The sequence below is a fragment of the Hippocampus zosterae genome, chromosome 20 (genome assembly GCF_025434085.1).
Source record: "Hippocampus zosterae strain Florida chromosome 20, ASM2543408v3, whole genome shotgun sequence".
Classification (NCBI taxonomy): Eukaryota; Metazoa; Chordata; class Actinopteri; order Syngnathiformes; family Syngnathidae; genus Hippocampus; species Hippocampus zosterae.
This window is the reverse complement of record NC_067470.1, coordinates 9,092,151-9,114,115: the sequence shown is the minus strand read 5'-3', so window position 1 is coordinate 9,114,115 and position 21,965 is coordinate 9,092,151. Positions and strand designations below refer to the sequence as shown.

The 21,965-nt window shown below is 45.4% G+C and overlaps 3 protein-coding genes across 7 annotated transcripts; 2 read left to right on the top strand and 1 right to left on the bottom strand.

Moving 5' to 3' along the window:
* The first annotated feature begins 3,616 nt into the window (after positions 1 to 3,616).
* Positions 3,617 to 6,736, top strand: gtf3ab (general transcription factor IIIA, b). Its single transcript, XM_052054544.1, has 9 exons — positions 3,617 to 3,804; positions 3,895 to 3,989; positions 4,065 to 4,161; positions 4,706 to 4,794; positions 4,865 to 4,938; positions 5,293 to 5,373; positions 5,454 to 5,686; positions 6,338 to 6,391; positions 6,502 to 6,736. Exons 1-9 carry the CDS (start codon positions 3,682 to 3,684, stop codon positions 6,703 to 6,705), a joined length of 1,050 nt encoding a protein of 349 aa, XP_051910504.1. The 5' UTR covers positions 3,617 to 3,681; the 3' UTR covers positions 6,706 to 6,736.
* Positions 6,737 to 6,750: 14 nt separating this feature from the next.
* lnx2a (ligand of numb-protein X 2a) lies at positions 6,751 to 18,037 on the bottom strand. 4 transcript variants are annotated; one of them, XM_052054507.1, is made up of 12 exons: positions 17,966 to 18,037; positions 17,854 to 17,892; positions 14,872 to 15,402; positions 12,122 to 12,354; positions 11,913 to 12,050; positions 11,501 to 11,700; positions 10,596 to 10,997; positions 9,370 to 9,537; positions 9,107 to 9,284; positions 8,384 to 8,609; positions 8,144 to 8,302; positions 6,751 to 7,357 (listed from the first exon to the last, which is right to left on the bottom strand). In XM_052054507.1, exons 3-12 carry the CDS (start codon positions 15,273 to 15,275, stop codon positions 7,222 to 7,224), a joined length of 2,244 nt encoding a protein of 747 aa, XP_051910467.1. In that variant the 5' UTR covers positions 15,276 to 15,402; positions 17,854 to 17,892; positions 17,966 to 18,037; the 3' UTR covers positions 6,751 to 7,221. The 4 variants fall into 4 exon arrangements, with proteins under 4 accessions (XP_051910467.1, XP_051910466.1, XP_051910465.1 ...); XM_052054506.1 differs by having other exon boundaries at positions 14,872 to 15,425; positions 17,966 to 18,022; XM_052054505.1 differs by having other exon boundaries at positions 17,854 to 18,022.
* Positions 18,038 to 18,596: 559 nt separating this feature from the next.
* si:ch211-140b10.6 (protein POLR1D-like) lies at positions 18,597 to 21,944 on the top strand. Of its 2 annotated transcripts, none has more exons than XM_052054562.1 (3): positions 18,597 to 18,758; positions 19,011 to 19,085; positions 19,371 to 21,944. In XM_052054562.1, the coding sequence occupies exons 1-3, from the start codon at positions 18,730 to 18,732 to the stop codon at positions 19,723 to 19,725; spliced, it is 459 nt and encodes a 152-aa protein (XP_051910522.1). In that variant the 5' UTR covers positions 18,597 to 18,729; the 3' UTR covers positions 19,726 to 21,944. The 2 variants fall into 2 exon arrangements, with proteins under 2 accessions (XP_051910522.1, XP_051910521.1); XM_052054561.1 differs by having other exon boundaries at positions 18,618 to 18,878.
* Positions 21,945 to 21,965: the final 21 nt, after the last annotated feature.

Here is a 21,965-nt window from a genome sequence, read left to right as displayed (position 1 = left end):
GTCATAATCGTTGCCTAGTAACGCGCTCACGACACACAACACCTGGTTACACTGGCAGTTTTAAAAATGTCCTCTACAACATATACTGTACACCCGAGACTTCACCGCGTCCTCAAAAGAGGAAACGGCAAGAAAAATATAGACGAGAGTGGGAGGAGCCAAACCCTCAAATTTGGTTGGTTTTACCGAGACGCCTTGAGGAGGGTCCCTTATTTCCAGGTCTGAAAGGTGGCAACCCTACTCTTGTCTGTTTTCAGAATTGCATCAAATGCTCTCATTTGTGTGCGGCACAGTGCTCCGGCCTTCCTGTGTGGAGTTTGCATGTTCTCCCAGTGCCCGCGCGGGTTTTCTCTGGGTACTCTGGTTTCCTCCCATATTCCCAAAACATGCATGGCAGGTTAATGGAGCACTCATAATTGTCCCTCGGTGCGAGTGTGAGCGTGGATGGTTGTTTGTCTCTGTGTGCCCAGTTCAGGGTATACCCTGCCTACTGCCCAAAGAGAGCTGAGATAGGCTCTAGCACACCCGCTACCCTTGTGAGGATAAGCAGATTCAAAAATGGATGGATGGATGAACTCCCATGGGCCCTGAAGCCTGTTTTGGAGTTTTCCCCATGGAAATCCTTGAAGGCCCCTGAGGTCAGGAATTTCAGTCTTATCGGTGCTGAGTAGTATAAGGGGTTAAGATAAAAGATGGGAAAATAAAATGCAATTAATCACCTGCCAAGTTGGCAGTTAAAGCCCCTTTCTATTGATCCAGGGTGTCTGCATTTTTCTTGTAGTGTTTTAGATAAGAAGGTGTTTCTATGTTGGGATGCCAGTATTCCATCCTATTTTCTCATGAAGTAAAAAAAACAACCAGGAATTTATGCTGTTCATAGGAAATATTTAAATATAGTTCCATAAGAAGCTAATCCAAAATGTGAAAAGAATTAGCTAGCTGCCATTTGGAATGAGCCGACCTAAAAAGAAAAAAAAATCTAAATATTTTTAACTTCACCTCAAGCAGCTCGCAGGTCCACCTGAGCATATGCATGACTCATAGAGGTTACTCATTGAATGAACAAGAAGCAAACACACAAAAGAGAGGAGAAGGAGACACAAGTGTGTGTGTATGTGGGGTGGGGGGGCTGGGGGGATTGAGGAGGAGGAGATATTTGGTAAGCTGTGTGGAGTATGAACTTAATCACACGTTTGACACACACACACAAACAGATTGAGTTTGTGCGCTCAGCAAGCAAGATCGACCAGCCATGTTACATATTAACCCCACCCCCTCCAGCTCAATGTAATTCTAACTTTAATCGCAAAAATGCATGAAAACAAAACTATTCTCCAAATATTTTGACTAGTCTTGAAAATGTTTGTTTTTGCGAAAATACATAACTTTTTCAATGAAATATACAACTTTATTCACATAATATTCCAACTTTAATGTTCATGATATTTTTTAAAAATTCAATAATAAATTCATAATTTTTGTAACATTCTGACTAAGGCCCGGCCGATATATGGCAGAGAAAAATTCTGATTATTGATTCATTGACTGATTACTTCCAAATGTATCATGAATTAAAAGAGTCCCTTGATGCATATGACAGTAAAAATATTAATAATAGGCAAAACAATTCACAGTTTTACAATACGTTGTGCTTGAATCTAAGTGAATGTTTGAGACAAGTGTGTAGTAGTGACAGAGGAAATTCCCACTATGGGCCAAACAGAGTGCACACTGTATCGATGTGTGTGTGTGTGTGTGTGTGTGTGTGTGTGTGTGTGTGTGTGGACGTGTACTAGGTGTGGTGTCAGCCTGGCTGCCTTTATCACAGAGTTAGGCTAATATATGTGTGCATACTGGGCCATGGGTATTGATCTTCCACCTGACAGCAGAGGGGGTGGGGGCGGAGCAGGAGTTAGGGACCGGATGGGGCTGATAAGCACGTCGCCCGACCCCCGGCACACTCACCTGAAGCGTGGGAGGGCACTGAGGTAACGTACAACAGGCTCTCAATAGGCCTCATTCACAGCGGCCAGTCAAAAGGTTTCACATGGGAGCAGAGGGTGATGTTTAGACAGCGAGATAGCGGCCGGTGAATTCCTACCCGTTGTTTGTTTTCTTGCATTTGTTTCATTTGCTCACCTTTAGATTCTTTGTCATCTGCAAAGCAGTGGAAGGAAATGTTTTCTGAAGATGGAACCCAGGGGGAGCAAATAGACTGAGAACAGTAGGGTCCCCAAAATTGAACCCTGTGGAACACCATACAACAGTGGAGCAGAGCAGGACTCAGAGCATTCATTCATTCATTCATTCATCTTCCGAGCCGCTTGATCCTCTCTAGGGTCGCGGGGGGTGCTGGAGCCTATCCCAGCTGTCTTCGGGCAGTAGGCGGGGGACACCCTGAATCGGTTGCCAGCCAATCGCAGAGGACTCAGAGCAACTCAGGCTAATTAAAAAATATATATATATATATATATATATATATATATGTCGGGTGCAAGATAAAAAAATAACACTCCACAAAGCAATGTGTAATTACGTTAACTACAATTCTCAAACAACTGATTTTTCTTGTGTGGCTACAAATGTGGAGCAACTCCAAAATCAATCAATCAATTTAAAATGAACTCCGAAAGCCCATATATATTAACTGACAAATAAAAACAAAGGACATTTTTGCCGTAACTATAGTTCATTTTAGTTAGTTTTAGAAACATTATTGTAATGTAGTTTCAGTCAGTTGTCATTTTTTAAAGCATTTTCGTTGTTATCATTATCAATTTTTGTTTTCTTTTTTTTTTGTTTTTGTTAACTATTATAACCTCGGTGTCCAGCAGTGTAATTTTTTGTCATGTTTTAATATTCCAGGGGACCCATTTTTGATGACTAATCCTTCAAATGATTATCAAAGTTGTGATGCCATACTGATTTTTTTTTTCAAAACTCTTTGAGTCCACAATTGCATGAGGTTGTTTTTTTTTGGGTGGGGGGGACATCACATTTGGTGATGTCAACCGGTTGAAAGTTTGAATTTCTTAGCTCTAAAAATGTTTCAAATGGTACAAGCGTGGCATATTTTTATTTTTTGCACTTTAGTGTGTTTGGATTTATGCTAAACACACCACCTCAAGTACACCATTTACTTTGGAAAGCTCCATTCACTCCCAATTTGGTTTGTGAGTGTTCGTTCGAGAGATGAATCTCTCAGGATCTCGAGAAAACTATATTGGTGTGTTGATAAGATTAAGCAGCGCGCGCGTGTGTGTATATGTGCGTGTGAGAAATGCAGACAGTCGTCTCCCTCCCGGAGACACGGATGACATTTTTAAAGCTGAAATCAATCAATCAATGCGGATCAAAGGGTGGAGGACTTTTACAATGCTTGAGCAACAGTGCGATCACTATTACACCCTCGTCAGCCTTCATCCTGTTCAAGTTGCTTTACTATTTACTGTTTCCCAATGTGATCATTTCTTTCAGCATTTTTTTTTTTTTGCACTGCACTGTTAAAAATATAGGACTCCCCCTTTTGGTCCTCCAGAGTGGTTTGATCCAATAAGTTAAATCAAGCACAGGTGAGTAACCAGCTGTAGGTCAGTCATTGTCCTGCCCCTTATGACATATTTTTGTTGTTGTTGTTGTTGTTGTTGTTGTCATCTTCAAATACAACAGTGCACCTGATTTATGTTAAAGATGGGAGAGAGTTTGCAAAGTGAGAAAAGTTATATCTGCTCATTTTTTGACTGTAAGGCCAAGTTCACAAAGTTGTGGAAGCTTGAGGCCCACCTGGGCAAGCACATAGGATTGGTAAGTGACAGTCCCACCACCCCACAAAATAAATGTTTTGATGTGATAGTATATATATATTTTTTTGGGGTGGGGGGTATTTTCTCCTAGAAACCGTTTTTCTGCGAAAGCTGTGACAAGACTTTCTGTAGCCGCAATGCGCTTGCCAGGCACAAGCTCAACCACAGTGGCGAGAAGCGCCACAAGTAAGACCCTTCTCTTTTATTGAAATAAAAACCTGAGAAGTCTTGTACTTTTTATTTTTGTCTTTTGGTACAAAGGTGCATGGCAGACGGCTGCTCTGAAGCGTTTTTGCGAATCGCCGGCTTGAAAAATCACATCGCTCGAGTGCACCAGCACAAGGAGGGACGATATCAAGTAAGCTTTTTAACCTATTTTTTAAATGGGCGAAGCCCTCTGAAAGAGATGAGGAAGAGAAAAAACTGTTGTAGTACCAAGATTGACCTGTGGCGGTAACATAAAGCCAGACTGCAGTCAGACTGCTGCAAACTGTAATGAAGAAGAGTAGCTAAAATGGAGGGAGCGAGGCTAACTGTTGCCTCATCCGGTGACTCATTTCTTAATTGGGCTGAAGAAGTTGAAATCGCGGAGATTGGCTCGGTCCAACTAGTTGTTATCCACGCAAGAAATTGTGAGCGTAAATGTTGAATCGGTTTAACATTTACGACGGACAGAGCAATTTCCGAGCCGAATGGGGAAATATCCTCAATATTGAGGTTCGGCCCGGTTATTGGTATTGTTACTTGAAAATTGTCTGCCAAGACACTTTTTCTGAGTTAATTGGGAGGGAGGGGTCACACTTTACACACCCCACATCAATACGTAATTCAATAATTGGGGCTTTTGGTGTGTCTACGGGTGTGTGGGTACCTGGGTTTGACACCTTTTTTTCTTTCTCCAGTGTACACATCAGGGCTGCCAAAGTAGCTTCAACAAGAAGTACCAGTTGAAGACCCACACGGGGGAACACCAAGGCCATCTGCCTTTTTGGTAGGGAGCTACCGATCGAATGCTCGCATCCCTGTCATTGTTATTAAACGAGCGGTTTCTCGTTCTATAGTTGTCATGTTGATGACTGTGCGCGGGAGTTCCCCTCGCTTGGCAAGCTGAAGCACCACGAAAACATGCATAAAGGTCAGTTGATAAAACATGTGTGATGGCGTTCCCAAACATTTGCTTTCAAGAAAATTTTCAAAGAAGAGTTGAGATTCTTTGAAATTATTGAACAAGCTGGAACTGGAGTTGTTAACATTTAAACATGTCTTGTAGCAAATATTACTTGACATCCAGCACTCTGATGACAATTTCAATAATTTTAATCCCGGTGTCCTCACACTTGTCGTTGGAAACTTCAATCTTGCTCCTCACCGACATGCCGCGCAACAAGAGGGGTTCAAACTCTGTCGCTTTATGTTGAATGCTAATGTAAAGAGTGTTTGTGCTTATTTTAATCGCAAAAGAATGCACGTGTATGACTGACGTTTTCAGGTTACCCATGTGAGGATGAGCTATGCACGTTCCTGGGAAAGACCTGGTCAGAGTACCAGAAGCACCGCAAAGAGCACAGAGGTAAGATGGCCGTTTGGTTAGTTTGCTGTCAGCAGGCCTCTTTGATTATCCATTAGCGCAACATCTTATTTCTTCCACAGTTAAGGTGACATGCCCGATGTGTACGAAGCAGTTCAACAACATGTGGTTTCTGCGCCAGCACGAGCTGCGCCACCATAGCGGGGGAAAGCCGAGCTTCTCGTGCCCGAAACAAGGCTGCTCAAAGACGTTTAGTCGTCGTTTCAATCTGGACAGCCACGTCCTGGGCGACCACGAGGGAACGAAGCCCTTCAGCTGCGCACAACCTGGATGTAACAAAAACTTTGTCATGAAGGTAAAAACAAAACACTGCAAAATATGATCAGGTCCTGATGCTAAATCTTTTAATCTTTTAAATAGTTGAGTCGATAAAGGACAGAAATGTTCTGATGGAGATGGTCGTGAAATTTGGTGCTTATACGCTTCCAATTGCATTATCAAAAATACAGCCATCCAGGCAAATTTCCAAGAATTTATAATCGTTACTTCAGATGACACATTGAATTGCATTTTCAAGCCACAAGAAGAGGTGGTAATATAGAGTAGGAAACCGTTTATCGTGAATATTTATTTCATTTCTTGATGTGGCATAAACTGAGCAAAACTGATTTATAAGCCATAATTAAATACCATTGTTTTTAATTGCAGCTATTTTGGTACCAAACGCATGTCGGTAGCCATTACTGTTGACATGGGGTATGTACATCCCCTGCTAAAAAATGTACAGTTTTGAGAAGGCTCTGGTGGTTTTTCGGCGCATCCCGAATTTTGGCCGGGAAGCTGAAAATTGCTCCCTTTTTGTGAATAGTAGACTTGTTGACATTTTTTTACTTGATTTTTCTAATGTAAAATCTGGCTCACTGAAGTCTGGGAAACGCTCCCCAAAATTTCAGGGAACTAAGATTTGTATTCATTTGACCTTTTTTTGGGGGGCTGCTGCTGTTAGGAAAGTCTCTGGCGTCATGGAGTGGTACATGATCCAGTCAAGAAAAAGCTGAAGGTAAGGCTGGCTTGGCGTTGATGTTTTCAGATTCATGGTGAGTTTCAATATTTTTTTTTTGTGCGTGTATGTGAAGCTGGGGGAAACGTAAAGTTTTTCTTCTCTCCCAGAAATTGCTTCCCAGCAAGAAGCAGCCATGGAGTGCTGTGCAGGCAAAGCTGCAGGCCACTGAGACCAACAAACTTGCTGCCAAGCTACACAAAACTCATTTAGAGGACCAGAAATCTTTAGGCGATTATAATTTGATTGCTTGGAAGAAAAAAAAAAGTTTGAGTGAATTTCTGTTTAGACATTTTTGTTTAAAAAAAAAATAAAGCCTCACTCTTGCTCCAAATGCTAAAATGACACATTCACTCATCTTGTTTTCTTTTCAGGAAATGTTTATTAAAACAAACGGGATACACACATTCACATATATAAAATTACAGGTGGTTGTCATGGTGATGGGGGCCTGAGCGCATGATGAGCCCCAGGTTATGGCAGCTTTCTCAAATGAGGGCTTTGAGGGCCGGGGTTTTATTTATCCGGATCCAGCACTGGTGTTGAATGTGAAAGGTTTCAACTTTTAGAACTGTCCATACACCTGGATGGAGCACTGGAATTTACAATTGCTGCGGGGGGGGCGAATACAGGACACACTGCCTGTAATTTGTGTATGTGGGTGAACCTCACCCCCACCTGCTTAAAGTGAAGCTGACATGAGCAGAGCAGTGCGTTGTGGGGGTCCAGTCTATGAAGTGGCATTGCATGATCATCTCTTTTTGGTCCTATTAAAATCTCGGCGCAATATACAGTTAAGCATGTACCAGTTAGTTCGACAAGGCCCCGGGCTATATGAGGCTGCCAGGCCAGGAGATGACTGTCAGCGCCACCCGACTGCGCTGCTCCTTCAACATGGGGACCAGCGCGGAGTGGCTCATTCCCGCCGTGGACAGGCCGTTGACCGCCACGATCATGTCGCCGCACCTGATGAGGTCAGTATTGATTAAATCATGTAAGGTTTTCCATTCTATTTTTCCGATCCGTTTATCCTCATAAGGGTCGCAGGGTTGGGTGCTGGAGCCTATCCCAGCCGACTTTGGGCAGGAGGCGGGGGACACCCTGAACTGGTTGCCAGCCAATCGCAGGGCGCACGGAGACAAACAACCATCCGCGAACACACTCACACCTAGGGACAATTTAGAGTGATCAATCAGCCTGCCATGCATGTTTTTGGAATGTGGGAGAAAACCGGAGTACCCAGAGAAAACCCACGCGGGCCCGGGGAGAACATGCAAAATCCACACAGGGAGGCCGGAGCTGGAAGTGAACCCGGGACCTCTGCACTGTAAGGTTGACGCGGTAACCACCGGGCCGCCTAGGTGAGGTTTTGATGTTTTCATTTTAAAATTAGTGATTTTAATAGTATGGTATGGCTCCAAATTGGATTTATACGTCAATTATGAATAAACTGAATCTACATGTGAAATAATTTTTTGCCCCCGGGTTTATTACATACTACATATAGATTTTTTAGATTTTTTTTTAATGATAATATAATTTAAACAATTATTAAATTATATATAATTATACATTAAATAATTATATAAAGTATGCTTTATATAATAAAAATATTTAACTGGTCATTTTTTTGTTGCTAATTCATGCCGCAATTAATCCAGGGCTCTTAAAGAATGTAAAAGCTCTCTGGGTGGGATGAAAGTGCAGTTTGTCTTTGATCCTTTTGAGTTAATTGAGTGGCATCCAACTTACTTGAGGCGACCATCGTAGTAGGCGGGGGTGCCGAGGACGATGGTCTTGATGAAGAAGGCCTGGTTGCCGTGGGTCTCCTCGTATCCCCCCACGATGCTGAAGCCCCAGCTGCCAGGGTGGCTCCTCCGCAGGACGATCTCGTGGCTGCTGCGCAAGTAACTGCCAGCAAATTGAGCAGAAAAGACCCAACATAAATAAGATGCTACTGTACCCCCTTCTTTCAGTGTTTCATCAACTCACCTGGGCAGCCCCAGCCACATGACCCAGGAAGGCGACCAGTTGGCATCAAAGTCGCTGTCGTGGGCGTGATTCAGCAGCTGGTCCCGCTGGCGCTCCTCCACCATGCTCACTTCCAGCACACGTAGCTGCACCGAGGCCGAGGCGGCGCTGGCTTTCAAGGTGCCCACGGCCTCGGTGTGGCTCAGGTACGTCAAGTCCTGCCCGTTGATGCTCAGGAGAACGTCGCCTGACACGGGCATGGGTGGGGGGAGAAAGCATAGATGGTACCATCTTTATTTATGTAGCAATTTATTCAGCAGCTGTAACAAAGCGCTTTCCGGAACAGCTAACATAAAATGACTAAATACAAGAATATAAGATACGGACAGTCATGCAATAATAACCATAATCCAGCCTGACGTCAGATGCTACTCTCCAAAAAATTAGGGAGAACAAATACTTGATTTGGGGATTGTTGTAATATCAAATCGATTTTCCCCATTGAAATGAATTGAAATGCCATTAATTGGTTCCATTCATCTGTGGAGGAAGCAGCGTGAAATGCGGAAGTGTTTGATATGCAACCCAATTTTTGCTGAAGGGATTAGAGAGTGATAATTGAATTCTATTTTGTAATGTACAACTTTGTACATGATTATTGATGTATATGACATGATAAATTTGTTAGGTTTTGCATTTGTTTCATGTTAAATCTTTTGCTGTTTCAATAGGAGGCGCTCTCACCTCGTTTGATTCGCCCATCTCTCGACAAGCATCCGTGCGGTTGGACGCTGGTCACGAAGATGGGTAGCTCGCCGCTCTTGCTGCCCCGCCCACCCGCCACCGTCATGCCCAGAGACTCGTGGGGCTCCTTCTTCACAGTGATGTGTTTCTCTTTGCAGGTGACACACTGGGACAGATCCTGGTGCGCCGTAAAAGATTTGTGAGTTGCTTAGACCCCTAACCCCAAAAAGGTGAGATATGGAAATCATGTGGGCAGTGTTTACCCGATGCGTGCTGGTGCGGGAGAGGTGCAAGGGCAGCGGACTGAGGCTGGTGCTGTGGTTAGGCAGGAAGTGATCAAGGCAGTAGAGATCTCTGGTGGAGCTGGATTTTGCCGGCGGAGTCGGTTTGCTGGCTCGGCCGATGAGCAGGTGCACGCGCTCGCCGCTAGCCTATCGAATCATTCATTCATTCATTCATTCATTCATCTTCCGAACCGCTTTTATTCTCACTAGGGTCGCGGCTGACTTTGGGCAGTAGGCGGGGGACACCCTGAATCGGTTGCCAGCCAATCGCAGGGCACACAGAGACGAACAACCACCCACGCTCACACTCACACCTAGGGACAATTTAGAGTGATCAATCAGCTTGCCATGCATATTTTTGGAATGTGGGAGGAAACCGAAGTACCCGGAGAAAACCCACGCAGGCCCAGGTAGAACATGCAAACTCCACACAGGGAGGCCGGAGCTGGAATCGAACCCGGTACCTCTGCACTGTGAAGTCGACGTGCTAACCACTCGACTACCGGGCCACCCGCCTATTGAATAACAAATTCAATTCGTCAAGTTAACTCATTCAGTAGCAGCCAATTCTGGACCAAGTCTGAAAAGACGTTTAAAAACGTCGTTGGGAGTGAATGAGTTGAGCTGTCCACTGTAGTAACGGCTGTCCCTCAAAAGGCAGGGGTGCCCATTAGGTCGATCCTGATCTACCCGTAGATCTAAGACGGGTCCGAGAAGAAAAAAAACAAACAACTATTTGTGTGTCTTTGTACATGTTAGTAATATATTTTTTGTGTTAATGTTCACTGCACACTAATCATCTTATCAGTCTCATTTTCACCCCAAAAAATATTTAAAAAAATAAAATGAAGCAGGTAAATCTTAAATTTACGGTGGTGCGTGATTACGTCACCGGAAGTTGTTAGCGCTTAGCAGTTGTTAGCGCTCAGCGGGAGGTTAGTTGATCGAAAAAGTAGATCTTTGATCCAAAAAGTTTGGGCACCCCTGCTCAAAGGGTTGAATTAAAATAACGAATTAGATTGCGTTTTAAAATCATTTTGAAAACATTCACGCAACTGTTAACCCTTTTTCACATTTTTAAGGCCTGACCTTGTCGAACCGAGGTGGCCGGGTACGGCCACCCGGATGAGTTTCGAAGATTAATATTGACGGAGGCCCAAAATTTTGCGCGTCCAAGCTTGAGTGTCACCAAAGGCATCCCTCACCTGGATGATCTGTGCAGCCTGCTCGGGGGTCCCGTGGCGCAGGTCCTGCTCGTTGACGGCCAAAACGCGGTCGTTACCTCGTAGCCGTCCGTCTGTAGCCGCCAGCCCCCCATCCAGCAGGTCCAGCACAAAGACCCCGGACTCGTCAGTCCGTCGCACCAGTTTGATGCCCAGCTGCTCGGCCGAGTCGCGCTTGTGCAAGGTGATCCTCAGCGACACGGGGCTGGGCGGGTTGCCCTCGGGGGTGGAGCAGGGGGCTTTGGGGACGGTCGAGGCGGAGGGCGGCGCCCGCGAGGCGCAACGCCGCTCTCGGAGGACGGTCAGCTGCAGGGTGCTGCACGGCCGCGCTAGCGTCGAGCGGGCGAAACTGTGCGGGACGTTGCTGATGTCCACGTTATTCACCTTGGGCGAGAACCGATGGCGAGTTGCGCACGCCACAAAATAGTAATTATGAAATCACACGGGTTTTTAATTTGTGCGGTGAGCTGAATTTTTTTGAATAGAACGTTAAGAAAAACGTCAAAAATGAACTTTAATTGATGGAAAATTAAATTGAAGTGACTTGAATCGGATAAAAGCAATCATCATTTGAATAAATGAAATAGCAGTGATAAAATATCTGGTTAAAAAGTTCCATTGAGTTGATCAAATCAAAGCACAGCCAATTAAACAGAATGAAATAACTGATCAATTGAATTAGCTCCATTTAACTGATTATATTTTAACGGCAACATATTGAAATGGGCGGTGAGCTAGATTGCGTTAAAAAAAAACAGCCAATGAAACGGATGCGAACCAAATACAATAAGAATCGCACTGAATACAGCGACCGAAATTAAAAAAGCAGTTGACTTGAATAATAGCAACAATAGAATATCCGATCAAAACTATGGATTTCGTCTCACCTGCAGAATCTGGTCCCCCGCCAGCAGCCTCCCGTCCCGTGCGATGACGCCGTCTCGGTACACTTCCTGGATCACGATGTTGATGAGCGGCGTCTCGTTCCCGCCCACGATGCTGATGCCCAGCTCCACGTACGGATTCGCTCGGTGCACCTCCACTGCTGTTATCTCGCCTTCCGGAAGCGACGGCAGCTTGACGCAGCCTGTTGAGAGGGTGGGGGTGGGGGGGATTTTAAAAAAGTGTATTATATATTTTTCCAACTGATAAGTTTGACATTTGAGATGCCTCTGACGCTATGGAAGCTTATTGCTCGTGTTGTGAGGCGTGACTCCCTAAAAAAACTTCACTAGAACAGCTGAACTTTATTGGGGGATTGAAGCGAATCAAAGCAAACAAACTCAAGCGGATGTGTACCTTCTTCTGCAGAAAGAGGCGGAGACTCGGGGCAGTCCCAGCCGGAGGATGTTGAGCCGACTGAGCGGAGGAGGTGGATGCAAGGGTTACTGAGGGGTCGCTTCACCCTGGGGATGTTACACTCCATCCCCAACACACCTAAAGGACCATTCCCGCAATTAAAAACCAACAAGATGCCTTTTTTAGAAGGGGGTTGGGGGGCGACTCACTGTCTTCCTCAGTGCTCTCTTCGAAGGCAGGGTTATCCAAGCCCGCCTCGTTGGTCCTCATCGGCGGGTTGTCGCAGGCGATTGGAGGCGAGGGAGTGGCATCGCCCAGGTCGGTCTCTGGCGAGCGGGGGGATCGCGGAGGACTTTTGACCATCGCTCGTTCGTCGCCGCCGCCGCCGCTGTCCTTGCGCGGAATGTCCACGTTGGTCTGCTGACATCGCGTCCCGGGACACCTTGGGCCAGGTAACGCTTCGTTAATCACATATGGAAAAAAAGTAGTTGCATCTCTTGAGGGAAGTGAAACAACTAAAGGAAATATTTAATGGAGCATCAAGCGGAGAGGAGCCCGCGTGTGACTTTCCACTTTTTAATCACTGCATTTCGAGTCGTCCACTTACACAACGGGGACAACACTTGACTCCTGTTGCTATCTTGGATCTCTTAAGTCGCAAAGGGAAAGCCACGGCAAACCCACGTGCGGTGAGTGGTCTGATCTTTATTTACAACAACGCCACTCTAATCCCGACAAACGAGGCCTTGATTGATCTTTCTGGGTTCGAGTCAGGGTGCAAGAGTCATTCTTCTAATGGAGAAGTGATATGTGTGGGCAAGTGACGGATACAAGACGTCGGCCTCCTAAAAAAAATCAAATAAAATTTTAAAAGGAGCCGAGTCAGAAAAGCCTTTCACTGGTAGTTAGCATGAGCCGGTTAATGGAAATCCCCTTAAGATGCTCGGTGGGGGAGGACGGCAAGCGAATAAGCTGTCAATGAGCGACTCGTCAAAACACAGATGGATGCTGAGGAGGGAAATCAACAAACCAATCTCTGAGCTCCCCCCAAAAATGCCCCACGAACATTCGTGACACTGCACATTTCCACAGGGCCTCCTTTTAACCCTTTCATGCACCCTGTAACCTGATAACGCGACGAACTGTCCACTGTCACTTCACAAGAACAGCTGAACTTTAAAAATGGACGAAACGTTCCTTGATTATACCAGCATGTGAACAAACCAGTTTGCTTTCTCTGTCACATGACTTTGGAGGCCAAAGCATGACTCACAAACGCTACAAATATCATTTGAGGGTCCTGCTGCTCCCTTCATATGACACTTTTTTTTAGTACACCTGTGGAAGATCCTGCAAATCAGAGATTCTTGGGTCTCCAGAGACACCAGAAGCAGTTTGAAATAAATGCTTGCGACTCATCCCGTCAATTTCGAACAGCTTTCCTGATGCAGTTTCCCGCCAGAAGCCTTCCTAAATTCGCCTAACTTGCAAACAAACTCCTGAATTAGCCTCAGATGGGGAAACTTAAGTGCCAAACTCAATCGAGATTTACATCTCAATTGCTGGCTATCGACTCACCACAAACCGGGGTTGCCCTTGGCCGTCTCGCAGAAGAAGTGATTGAAAAGATCTCGGGTGTTGAAGTTGCTCAGCATGGTCGCCAGAAGAAAAGTGAGAACGCCGAGCAGCTTCTGGCCGACCAACCATGACCGTATGACTTGGGAGCGGCTAATCCTTCGTCACATGACCGGCAGCCCAGTAAATCCCCCCCCCGCGCGACACCCCCTCTTCAACCTCTCAAGGGATCACCGCACCTGGTCCAAACGGGCCAGGAGCCAAAGAATGAATGAATGGTTAGCGTGAAAGTGGGTGCTGAGAACCACAACGTGAAGCGCCTGACTGAAGCCTTCCTGATTATACACAGTCTGTTACACTCACATTTAGTTCAACCACATCTAGCGTGCAACAAGTTGATTGCCCAACCTCGCCCCCTCACATCCGGATTTTAAGATAAGAAATTCTTTATTAGTCTCACAATGGAGAAATTCCCAATTCACAGCAGCAAGGTTATGAAAGGAAGAAGTAGAAGAACAAAATATAGGAGCTGCTGGAAAGGCAGCCATTCTCATGGTGCCATCTTGAAGTCAAAATTGAATTTTTGGCCTGTCTTACTGCCGCTTCTCCTCTACCCGCACCGCCCACCAACAGGTGGTGAGGACTGAAACCAGAACCAGGTTGCTTCTTTTGTTGCCCAAAATGTTTTTTTTTCCTTACCCAGGTGGCCGATCGAGACTATGTTACGGTCCACTTGCATTGGTGCCACAATAGTTGAACGGAAGAATTAAAAAAAAAAAATCAGAAAATTTGGGTTTAACTCCATATCGAGACCACATCCAAATGATATGTCACAGAAAGATCCATTTCCTGGTCTATGGCTGTCATCACACACTTCCAGACGACTTCCATTAAATTCCAAATTGTGGGGAGCCAGACTTTAGGGAATTTCAGTATTTTGTGGGATCCAGACCGACTTCCTAACACTGTCGCAATGGCATCCTTCATTTCTTGTTTTGTGGGTCTCATAACAGGAAATTTTGATCGTTTGTTGTGGTTTGTAGGGCTTCTTGGTACAACCATATGACATACATGGTGGCGTTTTCGCCATAGAGACAGAAAGTCATGGGAAAACACCACCGAGAAATCGATGTATTTAATTTAGGTGGGTTTAGCGAGAGGCAACGCAAGATGGCTGCCACTGGCTTCACTTTGACGAGTAAGCGCCATTGTAAGTCCAGTCATAGTTTTTCTATATTTCTAGTGGCATCGCCGAAGGCTTAAGCAAAAGCATCACTGAAATGCTGGTTGAAATCTCACATCACACTTTTCCACTTTGGTATCCACAAAAACAACAACAAATCACCCAAAACACTCCAGAAAGTGAAGGATTTTTCATGCCCACCTGTGTTTCAGGTGTGCCTCCAAGTCACATCTGGGCATGCTGAGAGAGCAGAGCGGCGTCAGCGGGCACGTGACCGACAGCTTGTCCAGCAGCTTGTGCACCAGGATGCTGGATCTGCGGCACGCCGGCAGCTGCAGCCGTGTGCGGTCCAGCGGGCAGAAGTCCCTCTCCTGCAGGAAGCTGCGCAGGCATCGGGCGCAGAAGGTATGACCGCACGGCGTGTCCAGCGGCTGCACCAGCGGCTGCAGGCAGATGTGGCACACCAGGTCGTCGTCCACCTCCAGCCGGTAGTTGTACAAGTGGTTCTCCCTGCTGCGGTGCACCTGGCCGCACTCCGAGCACGGGGCCTCCAGGGTGGGCTCGGGAGGCCCGGAGAGATCCACCTCGCATCCCGGGCTGCCCATCCCGGCCCACGCAAAAGGCGGCTTTCGGGCACGGCGGTGAGGGAAGCTCTTAGCCCATAAGCGTCACGGGACGAACGGGTTGCGGCGAGGACGAACGCCCCCAGGCGGATGATGGCGCATTCCAACCCTGCAGGTCAGAGGGTGAGACAGCTGTTTGGGGGGAAAAACAACAAGTGTCTGATTATGTTGCCGGGCATTTATTCATGTGGCAAATACTTTGTGCACGTGAGCCCAGTGTGTTGCACGCGACAAAAAACCCTTGTGTGTGTGTGTGTGTTGCACCCAGATTACGTATCGCTGCTCTTGTCCACTAATCTGACAGTATAATCTCTCTTTTTGCTCTTGCCCCACTGCAATCTTCCAATTCCACCAGGAGGGAATTATCCGGGATTGAGGCGGAGGGAAAAGTGTTCCCACTTCAGGGGAGCGATCGAAAGAGAAAAGCGGGGGCGTGCTTTTAAGAGGCTAAAAAAAAACAAAAAACAAAGGAGATTTAGGAGTACATTTTTTAGGTACTAGCACATTACCTGAGTATGTATTTTTTTGTTGACTTTTGACTTCTACTCCCCGCAATCTAAAAGAGACATATGTAACGACTCATCAAGATTGTTTTTCTGCAGTTGACTTTCGGCAGCTAGCTCAATGCTAATGCTAACACATAATGAGAAAAACTCTGGACGCAACTGATAATTGGACACTAATAGTGCAGAAACACTTTAGACCAGGGGTCCCCAAACTTTTTCCTGTGAGGGCCACATAACTTTTACCTTCTCTGATGGGGGGGGGGTCAGTTTATAACAGAAAAAGTGTGACGATCGTAGGGAAGCTTAAAAAAATTATTGTTTTCCAGAAAGTCACACATAACCAAATAACCCTTTCCAGGTTCTTTACAGAAAAAAAGTCAGGAAACAAATAATAACACTATTAATGAAATAAATAATAACTAAATAAACTCTCTCTGGGTTCTTCAAGCCATGGAACATTAACTTTCTGTTGTGCCATGCACACCTTACCAGATAAAAGTTCAGCTCAGTTGTCAGAGCAGAATCTCTCTGACACATACGAGCAGTCTCTTAAAGTTCTTGTGTTCCTTCCTTATAATCCTTTTGTAGGTTCCAGTAGGCTTGTAGACACCGCTGTTTGCAGTTAGGGTTTTTTTTGGGGCGTTTTTAACACAGTGACGGGTCATTTTGACCCGAGAACAACAGGAGGGTTAGAGGGCCGGGCCAAGTGTGCTGACGGGCCGTATACGGCCCGCGGGCCGTAGTTTGGGGAGCTCGATTTAGACATTTAATAACAGTACTCAGTCATATATTCTTTATCTTCCGCGACGAGCTGAGATGTCTATGTTTAGTACATGTACAGTATATTTGTCTGACTGCCTGTTCGGTGGCCGAGGCCTGCAGCTTTAAACATGCGGAACAGTCAAGTTAGACTCATCAATTCAACCTCGAGTAGTACTTTCTATGCTTTTGTAGGCTTTGGTTACCATGACGACTGGGGGTGGTGCCTGACCTTTACGACCCCGCAGTCGTCATCTCAATTTGAAACGGGTTCCACCAGCTGATCCCCTTTCGGTTCCGGCAGAGGGCCTCCTTCGACACGCACCTGCTTCCCACTATCATCTGCTGTCGCCATGGCGACCAGGATGGATACCAGGCCGCCTATCCTGGTCTGTTGCACAACAGTTTGACATTCACAGAATGCCGAAGGAAGCATGACACATGATGAGCCCTCCTACCCAGCTTCTTACATCGCCCCCCTACCCCCAATCTCCACCCCCACCGTCCCTTTCTGGCCCGTCTCCTTGGTTACGATCCCTGTAACAACCTGTCTCCGCCGTCTCTTTAGCTATCAGGGTCCGGCTGTTAATTATTCCAGCCTCCCTTCTTTTTAGAGGATGCTCTCTCACTCTTTCTCTCCCTCCTCTCCTTGGATGTGACTGGCTGCTTGTCTCCATCCCCGCAGCTGGACATGAATTAAGCATGAGGATACAAGGGCTCCTTGTGTTTCCATTTAAAACAAAGCTGTGACATCACCGCGTCACACTTGTAGACACCAGCGTGCAAGAGTCGCTTATCACCCATTTTAAAACGTCTTATTTGATCCCAAGGTTGGTGTTGTCATCGCCTTCCTACCTCAATAAACTGTCGGCCCTTCACCTATCGTATCGAATCTCCCGGCAATAATCCATAAAGATGTTTTGCTCTTTGTCATCTGAGCCTATTTTTTTAACATAAAGCCATCTTTGTGGTCTTTTTTTTTTAATCCAGAGAGGCTGTTGATGTCTACTTTCCAAGAACAGGCCTGCAAAACCACTTGATTTGTTTAATTTTATATATATTTTTACATTCATTTTGTCATTGTCCTGCATCGTCCATCCTGCAGGTTGGCAACGACACTGCAGTGTCATGATGTGAACGTGAGCATCTGTCTGACTCTATCAACAAGCCCTCAAAGACGCCCCCACCACCACCACCACCATCACCTCACGCTCACACACACGCACACACACACACACACACACGCACACACACACACATTGACATTGTAGACGTGCAATCAGATGTCATTTTACCTAATCCGGATGCTCCTCCGCGCCTTGCCTCCCGGCCCCCTGTGTCTGGAAAGAGGTGTTGGTTAAGGGGAAGTGATGGTTAGTGTCTCGCACCTCGAATCCACGCGCTCACCGCAAAGTGGTGGCGTCCCTGCGAACCCGCACGAAAACGCCCACCACTGTCAATCATTGGGAGGAGGCGGTGCGCGCATCCGCTTCGGGACTGGCTTCAGAAACGATGCCTGTGTGGATTCACAAAATAATGGAATTACCATGTTAATAAATATTCTCCAAATAGTATAAACACTCGAGTGTTCTTTATTATTTTTGTGAAGCGCCATAATGAAAAAAATGAATTGCATTAAAATAAGTTGATCGAATCAATAAAAAATAACTAGTGTGTCATTCATTGTCAATTCATTTGTTATACTTTTTTTAACACCATACTTTTAAAAACCGATATCTATGCCTTTGCCAAAATAGACCTGTTACCAAGAATGATTTGCCTAAAAAACATCAGCTTCTGACGTTGATAGAATTCCCCAATATAAACACATGTATATTGTATAATGTTACTTCTTTTAAGTTCATTTAGATTTTTTATAAGTGTTGTTAGTCAGCTCACGGGGCTAGTATTATCTGTTTGGAGCGGCTTTTTTTCGTTGTTGCAAGTTTTTTGAAGAAATTGTCCGAAAAAGTGAATATTTACATTTGTGCTGAAGTCCATTGTTCACTTTGTCGAAATAGGATTAGAGTTTTCGATCAGGCATCAATTGGGCCACCTGCGGGTCCTTAACCGTTGGACCCCGGCGCTGTAAACAAGCAGTCAGTTCGTTACTTAAAATAAGTCTATTTAAAGGAGTGTTTTATCACCTTACTTGCAGTGGACTTGTAGTTATGACAGATGAGGAGAGCGAGTTGGAAAAGTACGTACATGTTGCTACTGTAGTATTTAATATTCACGTAGTAATTAACTGTCAGGCGATACAAACACCCTTTCCTCAGTTGGGTTATATCGGGATGCTGCCTGTCTGTCTGCTTACTCGGTGCGTACTTTACGTACGCTCATTGGGCTCATTCTTTTACGTACGCTCATTAGGCTCATTCGTTTTGTTTTTGTGCCCATTTTTACCCCCAGGAATTTTCGTCCGATATGACTCATTTGCGTGTTTTTGCAGACGTGCTGTGGAGGAGCTCCTGAGGGAGACTGACAGGGCTCGGGTGAGAGCCGAGACGATGGGCCCTGCGGGATGGTGAGTCCGCCAGTGATGACGTCAATGTCTTCTTTGTTTGTACGGTAATGATCCCTCGTTGATTCTGTTTGCTGAGAATTGTATTCTGACTTGTTCAGTGAAGATTTAAAAAAAGGTCCCTCATTGACTAGTGTTGACATGTGGACGTGACACGGTGAATTAAACCAAAACAGCAACATAGTGACCTTGGAAAAAGCCAAATATCAGTTCTTACGTTTCATTCTGATGCAACACATTTTCCCCATTTTTATCGCATCTGAAATGTTTGTGCTGCTTTCTCAACAGGTTGAAATGTCCATTGCGGGGCACCAACAAGCGGTTCCTCCTCAACACCCTGCGCTCCACCGGCCTGCAGCGGGAGCCCGGGGAGTCCAAAGAGGGACACTCATCGCATGCCACGACTTGGGAGTCCTCCTGTAGGAGGAGCCGCAGCCGGTCGCCCCACGCCGGACGAGACAGTGGACACTCGCGCAAGCGTCATCGCGGGTACATCTCCAGCGGTGACCCCAAGAGGATGGACAGGGACAGGGAGCGGGAGATGAGTCATGGACGCAAAGGCGAGAGGGACAAGACGGCAGACAGACGGACGGCGGAAAAAGATAGACGAACAACAAAGACGAGGACGGGGTCAGGAAATTGATGGACCTAGTTTTTTCATTCATCCATCCATTTTGTATGTTCTCATCTGGCTAACTGAGCTGGAGCCTATCACCACTGACGTTGGTGAATATGGAGGGGGTGGAGAAAGAGGAAAAGTGGCAGTAAAAGAGGCCAAAATCTAGAATGTCAGGCGGTGAGGGAGTGTAAGAGTCTAGTTGCATCATAGGCGTGGTAATGAAATGCTAGTCTAGAAATATGTTTTAAATTGAGATTTTTACGTTTCTACAGAAGTAGGCGCTGAAATTTCTTTCTGATAGTGCTTGTCCTCATTGGGATAAGCTGGGGTCTGTCACAGCTGACTTGGGTCGAGAGGCGGGGTACACCCTGGACTGACTATTAGTCAGTGGGAACAATTATGCATTTTCTACAGTGCTTGTATTTTTTAGGTTCTTGCCTCATTTAAATGAGAAACTACCCATGAAGTAGCTTTGATGTGAAACAACAGTGGAGCCATCTTGTATTGAGGACATTGACACCGGCTGCAATTTTGTGTTTATTTTGGTTTAATTATTTTTATGTATTTATTTTCCAAAAATGCAGTGTTTTGTGTCCCATTTAAATCAAGACAGATGGTTAAAAAATATTACCCCCCTCCCCCATCGGACTTGCTTACACTTTTTATTGTTTAACGTCGTAACAAAAATGTGACTATTTCACACAGTTTTTACCCATAATGTCAATCGGCAAGGCATCGCTTAAGCCATCCGCTTCGTAAATCACGTTATCCACGCGGAAGATATCATCCCTTTGAACGGTTTCCTTCCTCTTCAAAAGGATGTTCAAATATAAACACCATTGAGCGCGTCGCTGATCGGCAACCACTCGCGTCACTTGCCCTTTTATTGCGTGTGTGAGAGCCCCCATTAAGATACTGAGCACTTTATTGCCGATGTTAAACTCCTCTGTGCAGTCGGTATGGAGAGGGTACAAAAATACGAGCTGATTTTTGGCACCCTCCTCGCAGTTGAACGCATCGGTGATACCTCTCATGCAGATCAGTGACATTGGAAGAAGAGCTCTTTGGTAGGCAGTGTGAATTGTCTTCAACTCTACAACTAGACTTAAACTTTACACACTGGTCCCAGTTTGACATTGTTTTTCACATGGAACAGTGAGTCTTGATTATGATGAGAAGCGGCAGTAAAACAGGCCAAACTTGAGGCACTACAAGAGACGAGTGATGGTAACCAAATGATATGGTGTAGAAGTAAATTGTGATTTCAACATTTCTAAAGGTGGTAGCCACTCTAATTTAGGGATGAGAATGCTCTAGGACCTGACGTTTTCCCAAGCGTGAAAATGCTTAGAGTTGACATACGCACAGTCGGTAATTGAGTTCTAGCTTAATCGACTAACCAGGAGAGGCCTTGCTTAATGGGGCCTAACACGTAGTGTACAGAAAGCAAGACTAATGGCCAGTAAACACGGCACAAGCGCGCCGCCGCCTCGGAACTGCTAAGTGCTGTTAAATGAGCCGTTCACATCGGTGTCACGGCTACACCACGTAAGTCTGATGCGCCACTGTGTCCTAATGTTGGCAAATTGACCAAAATGTCTTGGAAAAATGGCTCTGTTTCGACTTTTTGGAGGAACAAAGGACTGTGATTTTAACTGTCTGGCTTTGTTGCTGATTTGATGTTGCAACTTGCTGTCCTTTGTTCCCAGTACGGTTGGTTTGATTTCTTAGCCAGAATTGACCATCGACAAATGTGAGATTTGGATGGTTCCGCACTGTTGCCGTTTTATTTTATAAGGAGTCACCATCTTGTGTTTTGTTCCTATTCCCGTAATTTTGATCTCCCAACCACAAGTTTTATCTTTCCTGTTGTTGTTGTTGTTGTTTTTTTGCTTTCATTCACTTTGGTTAGATTTCTTGACTTCTACTTTTTGTCAACAAAGATTTAGCATTTGGATTGTTTTGAATTGTTACCTTTATTACCATCATCGTTGTCATCATCATTATTATTATAAGTGTGCAACTGCCTCGAATACGTTTGCATCCCAACCAGAACTGTAAGCGACCAACTTTTTGTGATCGAAGAACTTTGATTTGTATCATCTGAGACAGTCAATTATTCACATTGGACTGGCCGCCCGTAAATAACAAAAATCTGTGTACAATTGACACCCATTGAAATGCATTTGGGGAGAAAAAGTCCCCCTGCCCCCCAAGTTATGCAATAAAAAGATACAAATTAAGTATTTTGTTCGAAAAACAGT

What these genes read in the sequence shown, in the direction of transcription:
- lnx2a (XM_052054507.1), bottom strand. Translation starts at nt 15,275, where the DNA reads ATGGGCAGCCCGGGATGCGAGGTGGATCTCTCCGGGCCTCCCGAGCCC. An exon ending in GAGGCACACCTGAAACACAG is followed by an intron (nt 12,355 to 14,871) that starts GTGGGCATGAAA and finishes ACCTGGCCCAAG; the next exon opens with GTGTCCCGGGACGCGATGTC. An exon ending in ATGTGGCTGGGGCTGCCCAG is followed by an intron (nt 8,303 to 8,383) that starts GTGAGTTGATGA and finishes ATTTGCTGGCAG; the next exon opens with TTACTTGCGCAGCAGCCACG.
- gtf3ab (XM_052054544.1), top strand. Translation starts at nt 3,682, where the DNA reads ATGTTAAAGATGGGAGAGAGTTTGCAAAGTGAGAAAAGTTATATCTGC. An exon ending in TGGGCAAGCACATAGGATTG is followed by an intron (nt 3,805 to 3,894) that starts GTAAGTGACAGT and finishes ATTTTCTCCTAG; the next exon opens with AAACCGTTTTTCTGCGAAAG. An exon ending in CCACGAAAACATGCATAAAG is followed by an intron (nt 4,939 to 5,292) that starts GTCAGTTGATAA and finishes TGACGTTTTCAG; the next exon opens with GTTACCCATGTGAGGATGAG.
- si:ch211-140b10.6 (XM_052054561.1), top strand. Translation starts at nt 18,730, where the DNA reads ATGACAGATGAGGAGAGCGAGTTGGAAAAGTACGTACATGTTGCTACT. An exon ending in CCTGTCTGTCTGCTTACTCG is followed by an intron (nt 18,879 to 19,010) that starts GTGCGTACTTTA and finishes GTGTTTTTGCAG; the next exon opens with ACGTGCTGTGGAGGAGCTCC. An exon ending in ACGATGGGCCCTGCGGGATG is followed by an intron (nt 19,086 to 19,370) that starts GTGAGTCCGCCA and finishes CTTTCTCAACAG; the next exon opens with GTTGAAATGTCCATTGCGGG.